Source organism: Natrix helvetica, assembly GCF_964273705.1.
Source record: "Natrix helvetica genome assembly, chromosome: 10".
NCBI classification, from domain to species: domain Eukaryota; kingdom Metazoa; phylum Chordata; class Lepidosauria; order Squamata; family Natricidae; genus Natrix; species Natrix helvetica.
Genome location: NC_138561.1, coordinates 17,697,784 through 17,720,852, shown reverse-complemented (window position 1 = coordinate 17,720,852; position 23,069 = coordinate 17,697,784). Strand labels below are relative to the sequence as shown.

Below are 23,069 nucleotides of genomic sequence, written 5' to 3'. Positions count from 1 at the left end.
ATACTAGATTCCATACATGCAAAACAACCTTGCAAACATCGGTTTTAGCCAAACTTCTGACTTACTTTTATTTCTAAAATTATTTCTTCTTCTTCTTCACTCTTGAAGGTTTCACTTTTCATCCCAGAAACTTCTTCCATTGTGATGAATGGATGAAGCTTCTTGGATGAGAAGCGAAACAACAACAACAACAACAACTACTACTACTACTACTACTACTACTACTACTAGTAGTACTTCTTTCTCCCCCTCTCCCTCCTCTTTCTCCTCCTCCTCCTCCTCCTCCTCCTCTTTCTCCTCCTCTTTCTGCTCTTTCTCCTCCTCCTCCTCCTCCTCTTCCTCCTCCTCCTCCTCCTCCTCCTCCTCCTCCTCCTCCTCCTCCTCCTCCTCCTCCTCCTCCTCCTCCTCCTCCTCCTCCTCCTCCTCCTCCTCCTCCTCCTCCTCCTCCTCCTCCTCCTCCTCCTCTTCTTCTTCTTCTTCTTCTTCTTCTTCTTCTTCTTCTTCTTCTTCTTCTTCTCTCCTCCTCCTCCTCTCCTCCTCCTCCTTCTATGTTGTGAAACAAACCACATCTTCCATCTTCATTTTCTTTTCACAAATGTCTTTGAGCCTCGGGCAAATTCCAACAGCAATAAAAAGCCTATAGAAATAGGAAATAAAAATGGAGGATTCCTGCAATCCAGGGCTTTGTATTCACCTGTTTTTTTTTGGGGGGGGGAGACAAAAGAATGGCAATTCCTAGAGGGGTTGAGTGCCTCCTGGGGTGATATCCTGGGGCTACTAAGAGTCACCACGGTCAAATTGCCTGATCTTAGCCCTTTCTCGGTTGTTATTTTTACAACAGGAAAATGCAGATTTTTCCAGAAACCATTTAAGAGGAACCTGGAACAAAGGAGTGGGTGTTTTGTGAGTGGCCTGTTTCCCAGAATAACAGAGTTGGAAGGGACATTGGGTGTGCATAAGCGCACCAGAATGCCTACCGTCCCTGTCCTAATATTCCCTTGTATTTGTATCCATTTCATGTATTCATAATCATGTTTATACATATATCTGTTCTCTAATTCAAAGTCTTCTACCCAGCCCCCAACTCAAAATAGGAAATCCTTGTACTATTCCAGAGAAATGCTTGTCCAATTTCTTCTTAAAAACTGCCAGCATTGGAGCATTGGAGCACCCACAATGTCTGGGGGCAAATTATTCCACTGATGAATTGATCTCACTGTCAGGAAATTCCTCCTTAGTTCCAGGTTGCTTCTCCCTTTGATTCATTCCCATCCGTTGCTGCTTCTTCTGCCTTCAGGTGCTTTGGAGAATAGGTTGACTCCCTCTTCTTTGAGGCATCCCCAGATCAGCCACTTTTCCTTTGATGTAAACGAACCCCTTTCAAAGTTCAGGAACAACTAAGGATGTGTGATCCTTAGCAGAGAAATTCCTAGCAGGTTCTAACTTCTTTCTCCGATCAACATGCCCAGAGCTGTGCTTTTCAAGCTTTCTAAGGTGAGATGTGTGGACTTCAACTCCCGGAATTGTCATAAATACGTACTACCTGCTTCTGACTTTGATTAACATCTTGGAAATCAGCTAAAGTTAACTAGGGGCTGCCATCTCTTTTCCCCCTTCTCTTTTCTCCTTTCTCCCTCTCCCTCTCTGGAGGCTAAAACATGAAGAACGGTTGCAGGAACTGGGTATGTCTAGTTTAATGAAAAGAAGGAACAGGGGAGACATGATAGCAGCATTCCAATAGCTCAGGGGCTGAGATATTGGAACTCAGATAACAGATTAACAGAGTTGGAAGGGACCTTATAGGTCATGTAGTCCAACACCCACCCACCCTGCTGAAGCAGGAAACCCTACACCATTCTGACAGATAGAAGTCCAGTCTTTTCTTGAAAGCTTCCAGCGATGAAGCTCCCACAACTTCTGAAGGCAATTTCTGTTCCATGGGTTGATTGTTCTCACTGTCAGAAAGTTCCTCCTTATTCCCGGGTTGAATCTCTCCTTGTTCAATTTCCATCCATTATTCCTTGTCTGGCCTTCGGGTGCTTTGGAAAATAGCTTGACCCCCCTCCTCTCTGGCAGTCCCTCAAATATTGGAAGACTGCTATCATGTCTCTCCTGGTCCTTCTCTTCACTAGACTAGCCATGCCCAGTTCCTGCAACCGTTCATCGTATGTTTTAGTCTCCAGTCCACTGATCATCCTGGTTGCTTTTCTCTGCACTCTTTCTAGAGTCTCAACATCTTTTTAAATAGTTTTAGCCTTCCTGTAGGGTTGATTTCCTGGTGTGATTTATGTAGTAGGGATAACACATGTACAGAGTGGTTTTTTTTAATGTAGTTTCTTTAGGATAATCGGGAACAGCGCATCATTTTCCGTGCTGTGATGTTAAAACTTAGCAACTAGGCTTCTGTTCATTGTGCCAAAGCACACCTGACCAGAGGCCTGGGTTGTGCGACTACTGACACACACCTACATCTATACGCGTGCCTGTACATACCTATGTATAAAAATACACAGATAATTCTACAAATTTCCATAGGAATTGGCTGAGCTATTATTGATTCACCGAGCACGGCAAAACATCACTGCATGAATTAGCAAACAGCTGTTTCTAATTTGAGTTTAGAACTGTACACAGAGGAACTTGTTTTAGTGTTCACTCCTTTCATTTATAATGAATTTTAATCACCGCTACAGGTGAGAAAAATGTAGAAACAAGCTTGTATCTTGTGGAAGAAACAAAGGAGAGACAGATGCTAACAGATTTACAGTCTGTGATAAAAGGAAATGTTTTGGTACACTTTACATGTAATTAGGGTGCAGCTGTTTGCGGTCCCAAACCGTGATGCTCCGAAGAATATACTGTCTCTTCGAGCCCGGAGGGAGCAGAGCGAAAACAGTGATCCAATCCTGAAAGCATTGCATTTATTCCTGAATCTCTCATAAAACTTTCTCTGCTCCACCCCTCTTCACATCCTTTAAGGAGGAGGAGGGTTCAACTTGCTAAAGGAAATTCATGGGGAAGTGGGGGGGGGGGCAGCGAAGGGGTCTGATTCTATCCCGAGTTTGATTTGAAGTATTTACCTCTTGACCCAAGGGTTTCGAAGTTTAATCAGGGAGTCGGTTCCTTGATTGACAGGGCAGTTCAATGCATGGATGCAAACCAGCTAGAGTTCAAAGATTTTGCCCCAAGGAGTGGCAAAGGCGGAGGGGGAGGGGGAGAGAGAGGGAGAGAGAAAGGGAGGGAGGGAAAGAGAGAGAGAGAGGGAGAGGGAGAGAAAAAGAGAGGGAGGGGGAGGGAGGCAAAGAGGGAGGCAAAAAGATAAAGAGGGAGAGGGAGGGAGGGGGAGAAGGAGAGGAGGGAGGAAGAGAGGGAGAAAGGGAGGGAAAGAGAGAGAGAGGGAAGGAGGGAAAGTGGGAGGGAGGGAGAGAGGGAGAAAGGGAGGGAAAGAGAGAGGGGGGAGGGGAAGACAGGGAAAGAGAGGGAGGGAGGGAGAGAGGGAGAGAGAGGGGGAGAGGGCTGGCGGCAGGGAGAGTGAGGGAGGGAAAGAGGAGGGAACAAAATAAACAGGGAAAGAGGGGGAGGGAGGGATGTGTATGTGTTTATAGGTAATAATTAGGCTGCTTTTTATGGATATTTTGGGAAGGGATTTCTTGATTCGAACAGTCTTTTCTAAGCTGCCTAGACAAGATTTTGCACTGGAAAATGGGCAGCCCTGATCTTTAGAAGAGATGCAGGCAGTCCTTGACTTATGACGATGCTTAGTGGTTAAGTGATCCAAATCGTCCCTACCGCCTCACCTGAGCCAGGCCGAGGTGGTCGAATTTCACCCCTGCCTCCGTGGCACCGGGCAGCCTAAGAACAGGGCAAAACCAATCCATTAATTCAGCCAAGTGTACCCCGAAATGTACAACAGCAAAATTCAAAGATCTTTTTCCTCTTCATTAGCTCTTGGTTCTCTCTTTTTGAAAAAAAACAAAAACAAAATATTTTTGTGGAACTGAAGCCCCATCTAAAAGATAAATGAGGTCTTGGTATGATTTATATGACAGTTTGAAGAGCCTTCTTGTTATGAGAGGATGCAGTGTGTTTATTTGCGTGCATCCTGCTTGCAATTAGCTTTCTTGTGATTAAGATAAATGTAGGTAGTCTTGTAAAAGGCACCGAACATTAAGCGGCTAAATAGCTGCACTGTTTAGTGATGGATTATTGACTGTTGGTTGTGGACATACAGGTGACCTCTGCATCCTTTTTTCTCAACCCATCTTCTTTTCATCAACTGCTTAACATCTTTCTCCTCCTAATTAAACTTCTATCGCGGGAGTGCTGCAACCATCAGAAGTGTGAAAACTGGTCATAAGTCACTTTTCCGTGCCATTGTAACTTTGAACGGTCACTCAAGGAAGGGCAGACCCTCTTAATGTTTTAACCAGTGGTGAAATTCAATTTTTTTACTACCAGTTTGGTGGCTTGGTGGGCGTGGCAGAGGCAGGTTACTGCAAAAAACCCATTCCCTCCCGATCAGCTGGGATTCGGGAGGCAGCGAATAGATAGGGGCGGGGCCAGCCAGAGGTGGTATTTGCCGGTTCTCCGAACTACTCACAATTTCCGCTACCGGTTCTCCAGAACCTGTCAGAACCTGCTGAATTTCACCCCTGGTTTTTGCCAAATTGGGAAGGACTTGCTGGGGCCATTCGGAAACTTAAGAAAATGTGGAGAGAGAGCCACTGGCCATTTTTGTGTCTCTACAATTAATCGAGAGAACCACTTGCCTCCTAGAGTTGCGTCTGCTCCATCACGGGAGCTTTGCGAGAAAAAAGGGACAATATTTGTCCAGGAAGCAATGAGGCAGTGATGATGAATCTTTGGGGTGAGGAGGGCCCAAAGCGTGCAACCCCCCCCAAATGTAATGCGAGTGCCCCCAGGCATGTGCCCAGCCCCCCCATGCATGCATGCGCATCCCCAGTGCAAGCACCCCACCCCCTGGTGAATTTTGGCTTCCAGGTTGGTGCAGGAGGCCTTCCAGACTGCAGAGGGGGAATACACATGCACTCTCAAAGTGCAATGTGAGCGCCCCGCCCCCAGCACATATGCACAAGTCCCCCCCCTGTATGTGCCCCATGCATGCACGGCAGAGATCCGGAGACCAGCTGGCTGAAGGGAGGCACGCATGCATGCACAGGGGAGCTGGGATGGGGGGACGGCTGGCGTGCCCGCGGAGAAGGCTCTCCCTGCCCTCTGTGACATGCGTGCCATAGGTCCACCATCACGGGAATCAGGTCTCCTGCTACGGCAGGGGGCTGGACTGCAAGACCTCCAAGGTCCCTTCCAGCCCTAGAAGTCTATGATTCCCTGATCCTCCTTTTAAAACTATCTGACCTCCTTCCATCCCCCTCCCTTATAGTAGCAGCAGCAGCAGCTTGAATTTCCCCGGAGGAGCCCAGCTGGCACGAAGTGGGAATAAGCCTGTGCAGTGGTTTGCTGGTCCTTCCTCTCGCTGAATTTAATCGAGGGAGCAAGCAGGCAGCCAGCTGAATCTCTCCAACCAGAAGACCCTATTAATTCAAGTCCTTCGGGGTAGGTGGGTGGTGAGGTGACCTCCCCCTTCCCCGTCGGTGGCGGGAGGCCTCCTGTGACAACAGCTGACAGAGGCTGTCCAGGGCAAGGTTTGGAAACTTGCTCATTACGGCCTCTGTCATTGATTTACAATTGGCAGAGTTCGGCTTAATTTCTCATCCGTGCAAGTCATGATCGGAGGCGCCAGCAGCACAAATGGGGCATGGGGAGGCGGGCGCGATGCAATAGGCCCCTCAAACAAAATGGGAGAGATTTTTATTTCGTCGTGCAGGAGGGACGGAGAGAGCTTGCAAGAAGGGTCCCCTCTGGCAAGCGTTTGCTGCTGCTTCTTTCCTGCTTTGCCTTCAGGGGTTGCAAAAGAGGCACGTTGGGGTGGGTGCTGCTTGAGGATGGACCCAGGCCCAGATCAGTTGACAGGAAAGAGATGGGGTGGGGGGTGGGAGGGAGAGAAAAGGCATAGTGTTGTAATGGGCATTGAAATGTTATGCTTGACATGAGCAGGGTTGTGAGGCGGGGGGGGGGGATGAGGAACGAGGAAACAGCTAATAGCAGGAGGACAGATGCACCAATAGCCAAAGTGGAAGAAGAAAAGTCTTTGCCTGACACAAAGAATGATTGTGTATATTTCGATATCTTCTATCCCTGCCTCCATCTCCATCTCCATCTTCTACCTTTATCTGTCACCTTATCTTTCTATCTCTGATCTTCTCTGTCTCTCATCTCTCTCTCATCTCTCCCTCTCTCTATCCATCCATCCATTTTATCCATTCTATCTCTCTATTTCTATTCAACTTCCATCTCTACTTCTCTATCTTCTACATCCATCCATCCATCCCTATCTCTCTCTCTCTCCCTCCCTCCCTCCTTACCTATATCTCATCCATCCATTCATCTATCTTCTGTCTGTCCATATCTCTCTATCATGTGTATCTCCATCTCCGTCTTGTCTTTCTATCTATCTATCTTTATCCATCCATCCATCATCTATCTATCTATCTATCTATCTATCTATCTATCTATCTATCTATCTATCTATCTATCTATCTATCATATATCATCTATCTATCTATCTATCTATCTATCTATCTATCTATCATCTATCTATCATCTATCTATCTATCATCCATCTTTCTCTCTCTCTCTATTATCTCCATCTCCATCCCTGTATATGTCTGTCTCTTATACAAGTCCATTGACCGATCAGCCATGTAAAGAAAAGCGGCAGAGGGAGCCTGGCCAATCCTGTCTACAGAAATGTTTCAAAGCAGAGAAAAGAGAACGAAAAGACCCCCCACCCCCACCCCACCCCCACCCCTCGGGAGAAGGAACACAGTCTGTGTAATACAGCTTTACGGCAAAAGCCATTTTGACACTGCTGAGATGATGATGGCTTGTCGTTCACGCCGAGAAGAGCTTCACTGTCACAGCGCAGTCCAAAGCAGGCAGGCTTGAGTATCGGTCATCCCGCATTTGGCTGGACTTCCTCCTAAGAAAATGCACATTCGATTTCAGCCATAAATACAAAGGAGGCCGATGGGGAATTACAGTGGTGGAGGATGTTGGAAGGTTGGCAATTTGGGGAAGGAGGGCACCTGCCTACATCCTCCTTGGTGTCAGTTTTATAGAGTTGCGGTACAATCCCAGAGAAGGCCATCTTCTCTCTTCCCACTGTTCCAGCCTCACGCAGGCAAGGAACCCGGTCAGAAGACTTAGCTCAAGGACGGAAAGGGGTGAAACATTTGGAAGGCTAAAGCTTTCATTTTCAAAACCAGCTGTGCCAGCCTCACGGAAAGCATTCAAACATTGTTTGGGCTTTTTCAAGTGTGTTTTTATTCATTTATGAAACTTAGAGGCCACCCGTCTGGTCTTAGACACCACGCTAGGCAGCTCACAATCAGGAAAAGCAACAAGAGGAAACATTCAAACATAAACATGATAAATACTAACGTCAACACATTGTGGACCTCATCTGACAGCCACAATCAATCCCCAATATTTTTGGGTTGTTAAGTGAAACTGTCAGGTTTCCAAAAGATGCCCTAATTAATTCATGAGCCTTGAGCCAAGTTTCAAAAGAAATTGCCCTCTCAGTGAACTGGTAGCAAACTGGTTAGGAACCAACCATTGGGTGGCATGGTGGTTAGAATGCAGTTTTGCAGACTGACTCTGCCCACAGCCCAAAGTTCAATCCTGATGCATTCAAGGTTGACTCCGCCTTCCATCCTTCCGAGGTCGGTAAAACGAGGACCCAGATTGTTGGGGGTGATGTGCTGACTCTTGTAAACCACTCCAAGAGGGATGTAAAAGCAGTACAAAGTGGTATATAAGTCTAGGTGCTACTGATATATGTGGATCCTCAGAGCAGAGGGAACTAGGAAGAGTTGAGCAAGGATCCATATCGTTCTTGTGCATTTGTGAACCATGCAGACATGAGAAAGAGTAAAGCAATTATAGTGATTGGTGTTTGCATTGGGGGAGGAAGGTGCCGTTGTGTAGAATCAGCAGTCCTTTGATCGATTCCAGTTGAACCCCGTTTTCCTTTCCTTTGCAAGGGGAAAGATCTGCACAAACCCAACCTGGCTAAATCGAGTCAGCGTCCCAAATCCGGTATTTTATTCCACAATATGGTGAAATTCCCCACCTTCCCCCCTCCCTCCCTCCCTCCCTGGACAAACAGATTCCCAGACGCCACATTATGGAAATGCTTGCCATCTCCGGCTACTGCCGGACTGGCTGCCATCTCACTGCGGAGTTGGCAGACATGCAGGGCACGAGGTTGGCACTGCAGCCCGACTGCCTCCCGGCACGAAGAGATCCAGAGCCCCCTTAAAGTTAGATCACCTCGGTTGAAGAAGTTGCCTCTCTGGCTTGCAAAATAATAAAAAAAAATGAACCCCCCTCGACTCTTATGGGTGGCTAGGGAGCCATCGGACACGTCGTCACGTTGAGCGTTGACCCATCGTTTCTGGATTGTTTTTGTGGCATGGAGCGGTTTGGGAGGAAAAATATATCTTAGCTTGCTTATGTGGCACGGTTATTAAGGGCTATGTGGGTGAAGGAGAGGGTCTGGCTGCCTTCTCTTATTGTTAGCCTTCTACATTTCGGACCGAACGGCTGTTTCCAGCCAATATGATTTGAAATCTGTTCTGACTTATATCTACAGGGGTAAAAAAAAATGGGTTTGCGTTCCAGCACTTAATGCAGCAGCCGGAGATGCTCTTAAGAAATGTTTGTGTCGCTTTGAGCCTGGTTGCCTTCTCTTTCCTTGACTGGCTGTTTATTGCTTGGCAATCGAGAAGACAGGTGTTAAACCTGCTTGGGGGGGCGGGGGTGTGGGGGGACCGGGAAGGGCAAATGATCTCCTGCAACTGGAAGTAGAAGCTGTTTTTCTTTTTTTAAAGAGACAGTTTTGTGCAAGGAGGGAGGATTTCTTTTCTTTTTCTTCTACTCCAATATCCCTTTAAGCTGTTGTGCTGTTGGTTCTTTCGGGGTTTTTGTTTTTTCTCCAGCAATGGGTTTTCTGTTTCCTTCCTTTCTCTCCCCCCCCACCCCCGCCTGCTTTCTTTTTCTCCCTCCCTGCCTCCCACCGCCGGGTGGTAGCAGAAGGACCATAGTGTTGTGGAACGGCTGGCTTTGTCCCTGTTTTCGCAGATGCCCTGGGAATTGTTTCTAATCTCCTTTCTGCTTTCCCATTACAGATGGCGAAGACGACCCGCAACTCTCTTGGGTAACTTCGTCTCCCTCCAGCAAAGACGTTGCATCACCCACTCAGATGATAGGAGATGGGTGTGATCTCGGCATCGGAGAGGAGGAAGGGGGGACCGGCCTGCCCTATCCCTGCCAGTTTTGCGACAAGTCCTTCATTCGCCTGAGCTACCTTAAAAGGCACGAGCAGATCCACAGCGACAAGCTGCCGTTCAAATGCACCTACTGCAGCCGGCTTTTCAAGCACAAGAGGAGCAGGGACCGGCACATCAAGCTGCACACGGGGGACAAGAAGTACCACTGCCACGAATGCGAGGCGGCCTTCTCCCGCAGCGACCACCTCAAGATCCACCTGAAGACCCACAGCTCCAGCAAGCCCTTCAAGTGCACAGTCTGCAAGCGGGGCTTCTCCTCCACCAGCTCCCTGCAGAGCCACATGCAAGCGCACAAGAAGAACAAGGAGCACCTGGCCAAGAGTGAGAAGGAGGCCAAGAAGGACGACTTTATGTGCGACTACTGCGAGGAGACCTTCAGCCAGACCGAAGAGCTGGAGAAGCACGTCGTGACCCGCCATCCTCAGTTGTCCGAAAAGGCTGACTTGCAGTGCATCCATTGCCCGGAGGTCTTTGCCGATGAGAATTCTCTCCTGTCCCACATCCACCAAGCTCACGCCAACAAAAAACACAAGTGTCCCATGTGCCCTGAGCAGTTCTCTTCCGTGGAAGAAGTTTATTGTCACTTAGATAGCCATCGGCAGCCTGATTCCAGCAACCACAGCATCAGCCCAGACCCCGTCTTGGGCAGCGTGGCCTCCATGAGTAGTGCCACGCCCGATTCCAGTGCATCGGCGGAACGGGGCTCCACGCCCGACTCAACCTTGAAACCTTTGAGGGGACAGAAGAAAATGAGATCATTGGAAAGGGAAGAAGGCCAGGCTTGGTCAAAGGTAGCCTACAGCTGCCCTTACTGCACCAAACGCGACTTCAACAGCCTTGCTGTTTTGGAGATCCACCTGAAGACCATCCACACGGATAAACCTCAGCAAAACCACACGTGCCAGATTTGCCTTGAATCCATGCCTACCTTATACAACCTGAACGAACACGTGAGGAAAGCGCATAAAAACCACGCCTACCCGATGATGCAGTTCAGCAACATCTCCGCTTTCCACTGTAACTATTGCCCGGAGATGTTCGCTGATATCAACAGCCTGCAAGAACACATCCGGATGGCCCATTGCGGGCCGGGAGCTACGACGCAAGATGGCAACAACGCCTTCTTTTGCAACCAGTGTTCCATGGGCTTCCTGACCGAAGCGTCTCTGACGGAGCACATCCAGCAAACTCACTGCAACATTGGGAACTCGAAGTTGGATTCCCCCGTGGTTCAACCGTCCCAGTCTTTTATGGAAGTCTACTCCTGTCCGTATTGCACGAACTCGCCCATTTTTGGCTCCATCCTCAAGCTAACAAAGCATATCAAAGAAAACCACAAGAACATTCCACTGGCCCACAATAAAAAGTCCAAAGGCGAACAGAGCCCGGTGTCTTCGGATGTTGAAGTTTCTTCCCCTAAAAGGCAACGGCTTTCCGCCAGCGTCTATTCGGTTTCCAATGGGGAATACCCGTGTAATCAATGTGAGCTGAAGTTCTCCAACTTTGAAAGTTTCCAGACCCATTTGAAGTTGCACTTGGAGTTGCTGTTAAGGAAGCAGTCGTGTCCTCAGTGCAAAGAAGACTTTGACTCCCAGGACTCTCTTCTGCAGCATCTCACTGTCCATTACATGACGACCTCAACGCATTACGTCTGCGAGAGCTGCGATAAGCAATTTTCGTCAGTGGACGACCTTCAGAAGCACCTCCTGGACATGCATACGTTCATCTTGTACCATTGCACCCTGTGCCAAGAAGTTTTCGACTCCAAAGTATCCATCCAAGTGCACCTGGCAGTCAAGCACAGCAATGAGAAAAAAATGTACCGCTGCACGGCCTGTAACTGGGATTTCCGGAAGGAGGCGGACCTCCAGATCCACGTGAAGCACAGCCATTTGGGCAACCCGGCCAAGTCGCACAAGTGCATCTTTTGCGGGGAGACCTTCAGCACAGAGGTGGAGCTGCAGTGCCACATCACGACCCACAGCAAAAAGTACAACTGCAAATTCTGCAGCAAGGCATTCCATGCCATTATTCTGCTCGAGAAGCATTTGCGGGAGAAGCATTGTGTCTTTGACGCGGGCGCTGAGAATGGCACGGCCAATGGCATGACACCAGCCAGCAAGAAGGCGGAGTCGACAGATATCCCGAACATGGGGATCAAAAACCCTGACACATCCAATAGCCACGAAGCTAGTGAGGATGACATCGATGCCTCCGAACCGATGTACGGTTGCGATATCTGTGGAGCTGCGTACACGATGGAGGTCCTGCTGCAGAACCACCGTTTGCGGGATCATAACATCCGACCTGGGGAGGATGATTGTTCCAGGAAGAAAGCGGAGTTCATCAAAGGGACTCACAAGTGTAATATCTGCTCAAGGACCTTTTTCTCTGAGAATGGCCTCCGGGAACACATGCAGACCCATCGGGGCCCGGCAAAGCATTATATGTGCCCTATTTGCGGGGAGCGCTTCCCATCGCTCCTGACCTTAACGGAACATAAAGTAACTCACAGCAAGAGCTTGGACACGGGCACGTGCCGGATCTGCAAAATGCCACTGCAGAGCGAAGAAGACTTCATTGAGCACTGCCAGATGCACCCTGACCTTAGGAATTCCCTCACCGGGTTTCGCTGCGTGGTGTGCATGCAGACAGTCACCTCAACTCTGGAGTTGAAAATCCACGGGACGTTCCACATGCAAAAATTGGTGGGGAACTCGGCCGCGTCATCACCCAACGGCCAGGCGTTGCAGAAACTCTACAAGTGTGCTCTGTGCTTGAAAGACTTCAGAAACAAGCAAGACTTGGTGAAACTGGATGTTAATGGTCTACCATATGGACTGTGTGCTGCTTGCATGGCTCGGAGCACCAACGGACAGTCCTTGGGCCTGACTGTACCGGACATTAGCGAAAGACCTTGCGGTAGCCTGAGATGTCCAGAGTGTAGTGTCAAATTTGAAAGTGCCGAAGAGCTAGAGAGCCACCTCCAGCTGGATCATCGAGACCTGACGCCTGAAACCAGTGGCCAAAAGAAGGGTACACAGACATCCCCCATACCCAGAGTAAGTACTGCCATACATTTTCATAACTATCACTACAAACAGATCAGTGCAAATCTGTATTCAAAACTTTACATGTTTGGAATGGGTACAGGTGATTGTTGATTAATGACCACTTATTCAGGGACTGCTCAAACGCACAATTGTGCTGAATGAGTGGCATTTACAATTGGTCTTTGAAGTTCCAGCAGTCACAACATCACTGCAATCATGTGATCGCAATCTGGGTGCTTGGCAATTGGCCCAGAATTTTGACCAACTACAACATCCTGCAGTCACCTGATTCCCAGTTGCAACTTTCCCTACTGGCTTCCCCCAAACGAAGTCAGTGGTGAAGCCTGCAGGAAGTCGGAAGTCATGATCATTGTGATTCTCGCTTAATGACCTTCCGGGACAGAACTGCTATCACTAAGTGATGTGGTCATGTGACATTGCACTTTGCAATCACGTTGTATGGTGATGGAAATTCTTGTCCCGGTTATTAAGCAAGGATTAATGACAGTTGGGGGGGCTTCTGGAACTGCTGTCACTAAGTGATGTAGTCATGTGACATTGCACTTTGCAACCACGTTGTATGGTGATGGAAATTAAGCAAGGATTACTTGTACCATTAGGAGAATGGAATTTGCATTCTATTCCATACTAAAAATGCCTTTCTGTCTCTTCCAAAGCGCCTTGGGGTTGGTGCATACAATTCTGTATATGAGAGTTCTATGTGAAATTGGATAACATTTTGGATTGGAGTAGGTCCTTCATAATGGTCATTATTCTTAAAAACTTGAGTATGAATGCCTAATTGCAAAAATGAAGCAGCATAAGTTTCATTTTTCATTCTTTTTTTTTCTTTTAAGGATAAACCTTTCTCGATTTTAAGACATGGAGGAGGTGATGCTCTTTAGATAAGTTATGTGACTTTATTTACAGACTGGATCATTTGCTGGAAATAAAGATTGTTTCGTGGTTAAGTGATGATGAAATGCCATACCCTAAAAATATTTGTGTAAAGCCTTATTCCTCTGCAAACTAATTCTAAGCAGAGTTGGAAAAACTGCTGTCATCTGCCTGGAAATTATTGGACGATGAAACAACGCATCTCAGTCAATAATTACCGTAATTTCCTTGCTTATATTTTTTTCAATTAGAAATAACTTTTTGCAGGGAAGATAATTGGATAATTTCTGGATCCCATTTATTTGGGTCCTTTTAACATTTCCAAGGGACACAGAGGCTCAGTGGCTAAGATGGTGAGCTTGTTGATCAGAAAGGCCAGCAGATTGGTGGTTCAAATCTTCGGACAGGGCTGGCTCTTTGGCTTTGAAACGGAGATGAGCACCGCCCCCTAGAGTCAGGAACGACTAGCACATATGTGCGAGGGGAATCTTTGCCTTTTCCTATGTCCTGATAGAACCATTCATCAGTCAAAAAATGACTTGCCTTCAGATGTTGTGGATGCTACAACACTGAGGATTTTAAAGAAGGGATTAGACAACTATTTGTCTGAAGTGGCATTAGGGTTTCCTGCTTGAGCAGGGGGGTGGACTAGAAGACCTCCAAGGTCCCTTCCAATGCTGTTATTCTGGCCCAACACCCATCCAAGGGTGTTTCCTCCTCCCTTGAGTCTGGAAACCGCCTGATAAAACAACTTCCTGTGATGAAGCTTCACCCAGGAAGCTTTTGCCAGTGAAGGGCAATATGTTGGGTTCAAAGGATTTTGGGGAGGGGGGGGAGCTTTGAAACACTCCCAAGCTAAAACTCCTTTTTGCTTTGTTTCACTCCATGCTTTGGCGCGGTGTTCCCTGGAGGTCAAATGAATCAGCGACTAGACCGGTCTCCAGCTGTGATATACGTCTAATTCTGCAGAGAATAAAACGCAGAATGGAAACACCACTCGCTTCAGCGTGAAGCCTCTTGGGCTTTCGTCGTCCTGAACTACTTATTATCCTGGTCCCCTGTCTTTCTACTTTTTCTTTCTTTCTTGATTTTGCACTTTGCCCTCTGCCTCTTAAAGAACAGGCCTCGGCTTTTATGTCAGGCTAATTCTAGTTTTGTGTGGTTGCACACACAGACGGTGGCTGCAGTACTTCAAACTCTCACTGCACATGGGATTTTTTTTTTTAAAAAACCCTACTATTCTTCTGGCTACCTCACAGTCGCCGTGAGTGGAAATGGATGGCGTCCCCTTCGCACCTACTTTTAACGATCTCCCTTCAAGACGCGCTTCCACGTTTCATCTTTTCTCTGGAGGGACTTTAAGTTCCTCAACAAAGTAAATGTGTTGAATGGTATCCCAAGAGAGTGTTTTTTTTTCCCTGTAGAAGAGAATGAAAAAAATATATATCAGAATTCAGGTGGCTCAACGGCTAAGACGCTGAGCTTTTCAATCAGAAAGGTCGGCAGTTTGCCGGTTCGAATCCCCAGCGCCACGTAACGGAGTGAGCTCCTGTTAGGTGCCCCAGCTTCTGCCAACCTAGCAGTTTGAAAGCACGTAAAAAATGCAAGTAGAAAAATAGGGAGCACCTTGGTAGGAAGGTAACAGTGCTCCGTGCGCCTTCAGAGTTTAGTCATGCTGGCCACATGACCATGGAGACGTCTTCGGATAGTGCTGGCTCTTTGGCTTTGAACTGGAGATGAGCACCACCCTCTAGAGTCAAGAATGACTAGTATGTTCAAGGGGAACCTTTACCTCTTTACCTAAGTTAGAAACTCAAGAATTCCCGTCCTTATTCTCATCCTTATAGAAGTCGCTTTCTGACTACACATACACAGTGACAGTGGTGAAATTCAATTTTTTTTTACTACTGGTTCTATGGGCATAGCTTGGTAGGCGTGGCAGGGGAAGGATACTGCAAAATCTCCATTCCCACCCCACTCTGGGGCCAGCCAGAGGTGGCATTTGCTGGTTCTCCGAAGTACTCAAAATTTCCGCTACCGGTTCTCCAGAACCTGCTGGATTTCACGCCTGCACAGAAACATACGTATATGTCTCTGCATATATAACTAATTCTGAATAAGACTGCTTACAAGTCAGCTCAAACATTTTAGCAGATTTCAGAATTATAGGTAGGGCCCCCTGAAGAGCTCATAGCATTTTTCAGAGAACAATAAATTTCAGTAGCTCTTGTTAAAGAGCTACACCGAAGATAGTTAGGGAAGCTAAATTGAACAACACACCGTTCTCTGTTTTCTAATCTCTTGTTGATGTGTAGTACAACAGGTAAAATGTAGCTTTTACGCAGTCAGCCTTGTATGTGAAATACCAACTGAGCTGTCCGAATTACATTACTACTCTATAATTCTTGACCAGTTCTTCTTCTTTTTTTTCCAGGATCATTATTGATTTTTTCCCTCTTTTACACAGAGCCTAACAGTGGAGGATTAGGGAAAAAAGGTATAGTCAGAGAAAAGCTATGTTGAGATTACATGAAAAACAGGTGGAGTACATGTTTCGATTAAGTACAAGCCTGTCTTGGTATCTCGACTCAGAAGGGATAGAAAAGTGGACGTGAAATGTAGGAAGTGCTCTGGACTACAGTACTAACCAGGGCATCTCGGAAACTTAGCAACTTGGACTTAGAAAATTCTCACAATATCTTAAAAGTAAACACTGGGAGGGAAAGTATTATGGTAAAGAAGCTTTTCAGAAGCAACTACAGCTAAGACGATGAGATAATTTTGTTTCATTTGGTAATTCTCTTTTAATGGCTTGGGATAGCATATCCTGGAAAGGAGTGTGTGATCCTTCCTTCCTTCCTTCCTTCCTTCCTTCCTTCCTTCCTTCCTTCCTTCCTTCCTTCCCTCCCTCCCTCCCTCCCTCCTTTCTTTCTCATTCTCATTCTCTATTTCTTTCTTTCTTCTCCCTCCTTTCTTTCTTTCTTTCTTTCTTTCTTTCTTTCTTTCTTTCTTTCTTTCTTTCTTCTCTCTCCCCCTCCCTCTTTCTTTTTTCTTTCTTTCTCTCTTTTCTCTCTTCTCCTTTCTCCCTCCCTTCTTTCTTTCTCCTTCTCTCTCTTCTCTTTCCTCCTTTCTTCTCCTCCCTCCCTCTTTTCTTTTTTCCTCTTTCTTTTTCTTTCTCTCCCTTTCTTTTTTCTTTCTCTCTCTCTCTTTCTTTTTCTCCTCCTCCTTCCTTCCTCCCTCCCTCCCTCCCTCCCTCCCTCCCTTCCTTCCTTCCTCTTTCTTTCTTTCTTTTTTCTTTCTTTCTCTCTTTTTTCTTCCCCTTGCTTCATTTTCAACCATTGTTCTAATCCATTCGCTGAAGACAAAACTGTAATGCAGACCATTTCAGAGAGCCGTACAATAGTTCGATGTTAATGCTAAGAACACCAAGAATTCTAGCACCGCAATAAAGATGATTTTTCTTCATACGTTTTCCTTCTTTCTTTCTTGAACAGAAGAAGACTTACCAGTGTATCAAGTGCCAGATGACCTTCGAAAACGAACGAGAGATACAGATTCACGTTGCAAATCATATGATTGGTAAGAAGTCCTCAGCCTTGCTTTCTTGGGCTTAATCTGTGTTGTTAACCTTCATCCTTAGCCTGTAGCACTTCGTTTTGTGATCCTTTGATGAACGATTGGACATTGTCTGCTTAGGTGTGATTCAGATGGACCGTTTGATATGGTTAGTCTTTCTCTATAAGCTATTCTCTGTCAGCTCAATCCTCTGTGGTTCGTGGGTACACATTAAGACCTTTAAGTCATGTTCAAGAGTCAAGGTTTTGCAGTTTCTTTAGGTTTTTTAAAAAGATATTTTGTTTCTTCTGGTTTGGGATCCTATCTTGTAATCATAGCTTGTAGAAATCTTAGTTAAGACACCCTGCTTTGGTTGCTGTTTCAATATATGTACCTATAGGAAGAGATCCATAAACGTGTGCTTGTTTTCTATCTGCTAATTTTCTATTCTTGTCTTCATGAAGCAGTGGTTTCTGGAGATAGAATGGTGTACAGTATATCCATTTCCATAGGAGGAATATCTAAGTTCCATGCATAGCTACAGACATTTTTCCTGGTCTTCAAGGCATTTGAGTCTTCATTCCCTAAAAAATCTCTACTCCCTTTCCTTTACCAGGTGCTACCAAAAGTCATTTTTCAACCTAATGAGGTGTTGGGACCCTGATAAATATACAGGAATGTCTCCTTCCTTTGCAGAGCTCCTTAGTTATGGTTAACATTCATCAAAATTAACATGCCAGGAAGATTCAGCTGAGGCATGTCCCTTTTGAAGAATAGCCCTTCTGTGAGTTTTGGGGCTATTTGCATCTGTGGTGTCCTGATCCCCGCATTAGACCTGCTAAGGGTTCCCACTTCTCCGTCGTCATCCTGCCTTTCACTGTCTCCTCTCTGATCTGTGGTTCTACTGTGTGTTAGATGTGATGGACATCATCAGACTCTGAATCCACAGGGGGTGTAGGAGTCAGTCGGGCTGGCACCTAAGATCATAGGAGAAGCTTAATGATGCAGATTTCTCCCATCCAAGGAAGGAAGGAAGGAAGGGAGGAAGGAGGTAATGTGCAGGCATTTAAGATGGAAAACTGGCCCATCTAAGATGAAGAAGTCAAAAATGTTCCTTTTCCAGAATTCCTTTTTGAGAATCAAGATCACATGGTGTTAATACCAGCCTTGGTAAGACTGCACTTGGAATACTATGTCCAGTTTTGGTAGACATGATATATATATAAAAGATGTGGAGACTCTAGAAAGAGTGCAGAGAAGAGCAACAAAGATGATTAGGGGACTGGAGACTAAAACTCATGAAGAACGGTTGCAGGAACTGGGTATGTCTAATTTAATGAAAAGGAAGACTAGGGGAGACATGATAGCAGTCTTCCAATATCTCAGGGTTTCCTACAAAGAAGAGGGACTCAAGCTATTCTCCAAAGCACCTGAAGGCAGCAATGGATGGAAATCAAGGAAAGAACCTAGAAATAAGAATATTTTTTTCTGACAATTAAAAACAATCAGTGGAACAACTTGCCTCCAGAAGTTATGGATGCTCCAACACTCTTTAAGAAGAGATGGGCTAACCATTTGTCTGAAATCGTATAGCTCAGTGTTGGCGAACCTTTTCAGCACCGAGTGCCGAAACAGGAGTGCACATGCATGCATGCGCCGGAAACAGAAGAGCAGTCGCCCGGTGTACATGTGTGCGCTGGGAAGACGATCTTCCAGTTTCCAGCACACACATCTTCAACAGCCACCTGGTCTTTGCACGTGCATGCATGCCAGAAGACCAGGTGGCTGGTGCGTATGTGCACGCCAGAAAGTGGGAGATTATCTTCCCGGGGTCCCAGGCGGCTGCTCTTCTGCTTTCTGGCACTCCCGCACAAGTGAAGACCAGCTGGCTGGTGTGCCTGAATCTGGAAGAGCAAAGGGTGACAGCTCACATGGCCAGAGAGATGGCTGTGCCTGCCACGTCTGGCTCGAGTGCCATAGGTTCACCATCCCGGATATAAGGGTCTCCTGCTTGGACTAGAAGACCTTCAAGGTTTCTTCCAGCTGTGTTATTCTGTTTGATATCTGTCCTCCTGCATTTAAGATCCAGATGTATATTCTGCTTCTGGGATTGATAGTAGTTAACAGATAAGACCTGTCGTGAAATATTCCAGTCTACAGCTCTCCTTTAGGAAAGTAGGTTTGGAAAAGCCCTAGTATAGGAATTCAAATTAAACCTGACCATTCAGACAACTCTCCAATCTGTGCCTGAAAATATCCTTTAAAGGGGACTATTTATCATTGCCCTAGATCAGTGGTTCTCAACCTGTGGGTTGGGACCCCTTTGGGGGTCGAACGACCCTTTCACAGGGGTCGTCTAAGACCATTGGAAAACACATATTTTCAAAAAAAATACGGAAAACATAAAATAATTTTATGGTTGGGGGTCACCACCACATGAGGAACTGTATTAAAGGTTCACGGCATTAGGAAGGTTGAGACCCCCTGCCCTAGATTGTGAATTTACTGTTGAACTATTCTTATTTTCAAAAGGTTTTACAGCACATAAACAGACATCCTCCCATTACTCAGTTATTCCATGTTCTGTATTTCTGAACAACAAGGAACAAGTGTTTGTCTTCTTTGTCGTCTTCTGTGGAAACTTCTGTGGAACTGAGACATTTCCACACCCATTTGCACTGAATAGTGCAAATGGGCATGGAACCTTCTTGGAACTGCTGAAAAGGGACTGTGTTGTAAACTGTTGTTCAGTTCTTGCAAGTTTTTAAAGTTCTACATCTCAGATGAAGTTAACTTCCATGTTTGTGGATTGCACGAAGTATCTAAGAAATTTCTACTTTGCCTTTCTTCATCTGGAATGTTTTTTTTTTCATGTCTCAGATTACATTTTCCATTATTTCCAAGCATTTTACCAGGCCAATTGAGGGCTGAAGGCAGTTGCCGTTCAAAGAATTTGAAGAAATGTGGGCAAACACAGGTCTTATTGTTGTTATTGGAAGTTCTACATCATGGAGGTTGTAATTGCAGCATATACAGAAGACTCCGGCCTGGGGAAATTTGAAATTGATACTGAGAGGAATAGCGGGCCATGGAAGAATTAAGACAGCTAAACTTTAAAATGTGACAGATGGTTTTTGAAGCATTACATGAAAATGAACATATTTCTGGACTTCACAATTGACTGTGTTAATTAATTATGGATACATTACAGACTCTAAATCTCTATCCAGTATTCTTTAATTAAATCATGTTTCACATTGTTGTTCCTTTGAATTGGACAGTTCCGAGGACTTTGCGTTGAGCGTAGTCGAACAGCTTTCTGTTGCTTTTGTAGATCTATGAGACTAGGGCACCCATCATCCCATGAGGACTTTTAGAACTGTTCGGAGTTATAATCTCAATGTACTAGAAAGCCCCAAGTTGGGAAAAGGCTAAGTTGATTGTGAAGGAAATATAAAATTTAAATACCTTGGCTGGAATCCAAGATCTAATAGCATTCAAGGAGATTGCTCTTTTATTTCCTAGATGTTATCCTTAAATCCTGGTCTTTTCTTCAAACTGGTGTTGGACAGATCTTTTGCAAAATAAGACCCACGAGAGCTGGCAATCTTGGGAATTACAGTCTCAATATCTCTTAAAATATTACAGGACCCATAGCAAACATTTGAACTTGAGAGGAACCCTATGATCTTCTTACTTCCATTAACTTTCTTGGTACCCCTTAAGCGCTCTACATGGAGCTACTCTTGAAAAGCATCCAGGAACTCCAATTGGTTCATAATGCAATGCTCTGCATGGCTTTGCACAAAACTAGGGCCAATCACAAGGAAACTTGAGTTCAAAGCCCACCTTAGCCATGAAAGCTGGCAGGGTGACTTCAGGATGGGAGTTCTAGCCCCACCTTAGCCATGAAAGCCAGCTGGGTGACTTCAGGCCAGTCTCCAGGAGACTGGGAGTTCTAGTTTCACTTAGCATTGAAAGCTGGCTGGGTGACTAGATCCAGTCACTTTCCCTCAGCCCAACCCACCTCATCTGGGTTCTTGTAGGGAAACTGGAAGAAGGATGTTGCTTCAGATATGTTCACCACCTTGAGTTATTTATAAAAAAACAATACAGTTGGGATACAAATCAATAAATGAACATTATTTAGGAGCAGGCTTTATATTCCTTTCTTTTTGGTGCAGCCCTTCTGGTACAAAGTTGATTTTGTAAAATATCGGTACCCCTTTCTTTGCTCTCTCTGTGTACGTGTTTTCATCATTTCTATCGGAGCGCATTTGACCAAATGCTACATTGCTTTGTTCCCTGACGACCCTGGGAGTAAAGCATAATTTTCCTTCATATATTCAGTCACTTTTTTAATGAAAAAAAATTATTCTCTCCCTTCTTTCATTTGGTAATTGAATAAGGAAAGCATCCTTCTCGCTGACATTTTTGCGGCGATGGTGTCAACATTTCCGTGTTGCCTGATACATTCATAATTGGCTGTCATCTCAGCGCCCTGTTGTCTTTGCGCCTTTTTAACCATGTTAAAAATTCCTTTCAGCCCCCTAAATCAGTTTTCATAGGTGGCTGGTGATTAGCCCTCTTTAAACATTTCCAAGTGGTTTGATATTTGCATACAAAGGTAGGAAAAGGAAGCGATGGAATCAAACACCTTTTCTGTAATCAGGTGTGAGCTGTGAGCTGTGACTAGCTTGGAGGTTGGATATCCATCCACATCTGCTAATTAACATGGCACATACTTAAAGTTTGCACACTATGTAGGCATGTGTGCAAGGGAAGCTTGAATCATAAAGGCAGGGTGAAATTTTCTTTGAATCTGCTGCCTTGGCCCTTGTTTAATTAGATAATGGAGACTCTATCAATCGAGCCTGGAAATGGCTAGAATAAGTTATGATGGTTGACATTTGACCACATACCCAGGCTTCATCTTTTCGGTGAGGGTTGTTGAGTGAAAACCACAGTCTTTAAATGGACATTGCAGTCATTAAGTGAACCCATTGTTAGCTACGGGCAAGTTTTGCCAGAAATTGGAAGCAAATGCCAAAACTGCCATCAATTGCAGTCACATGACTACAGGGCAAATGGCCATAAATGCAGGCCAGTTATTAAGCTTTCAAAACGAGGTCATGTAATTGTGGATGCTTGGTGCTGTCTGAGCTTGGTTGTTTTCTTGCAAGCATTTCATTACCCAAACTAGTAACATCTATCTATCTATCTATCTATCTATCTATCTATCTATCTATCTATCTATCTATCTATCTATCTATCTATCTATCTATCTATCTATCTACCTACCTACCTACCTACCTACCTACCTACCTACCTACCTACCTATCAATCTATCATCTATCTATCTATCTATCATCTATCTATCTATCTATCTATCTATCTATCTATCTATCTATCTATCTTTCATCTACCTACCCACCTACCCATCTATCTATCTATCATCTATCTATCTATCTATCTATCATCTATCTATCTATCTATCTATCTATCTATCTATCTATCTATCTATCTATCATCTACCTACCTACCTATCTACCTATCTACCTACCTACCTACCTATCTATCCTCTATCTATCTATCTATCTATCTATCTATCTATCTATCATCTATCTATCTATCTATCTATTTATCTATCTATCATCTATCTATCTATCATCTATCTATCTATCTATCTATCTATCTATCAACTATCTATCTATCTTTCATCTACCTACCCACCTACCCACCTACCCACCTACCCACCTACCCACCTACCCACCTACCCACCTACCCACCTACCCACCTACCCACCTACCCACCTACCCACCTATCTATCTATCTATCTATCTATCTATCTATCTATCTATCTATCTATCTATCTATCTATCTATCTATCTATCATCTATCTATCTATCTGGTTAGATGGTTAGCTAGTTAGCTAGATAGTATGTCAAACTTGTACAAGATAACAGGTATAAGTATAGACATGGACTTGAACAAAGGAAATGAGTACAAGTAAATGGGGACAGTAGGACAGGGACGGAAGGCACACTGGTGCGCTTATGCACGCCCCCTTTATGGACCTATTAGGAATGGGGTGAGGTCCACAGTAGACAGTTGAAGGTTGAAGCTGTGG

The 23,069-nt window shown here is 45.3% G+C and overlaps 1 protein-coding gene across 2 annotated transcripts in view; it reads left to right on the top strand.

The window, feature by feature from the left end:
- Positions 1–23,069, top strand: part of ZNF423 (zinc finger protein 423) — a 214,364-nt gene that overhangs the window by 87,036 nt on the left and 104,259 nt on the right. For both annotated transcript variants that reach the window (XM_081963563.1, XM_081963564.1), the window contains exons 4-5: positions 9,273–12,496; positions 16,879–16,963. In XM_081963563.1, coding sequence (XP_081819689.1) covers positions 9,273–12,496; positions 16,879–16,963 — 3,309 coding nt within the window. The remainder of the gene's footprint in view (positions 1–9,272; positions 12,497–16,878; positions 16,964–23,069) is intronic.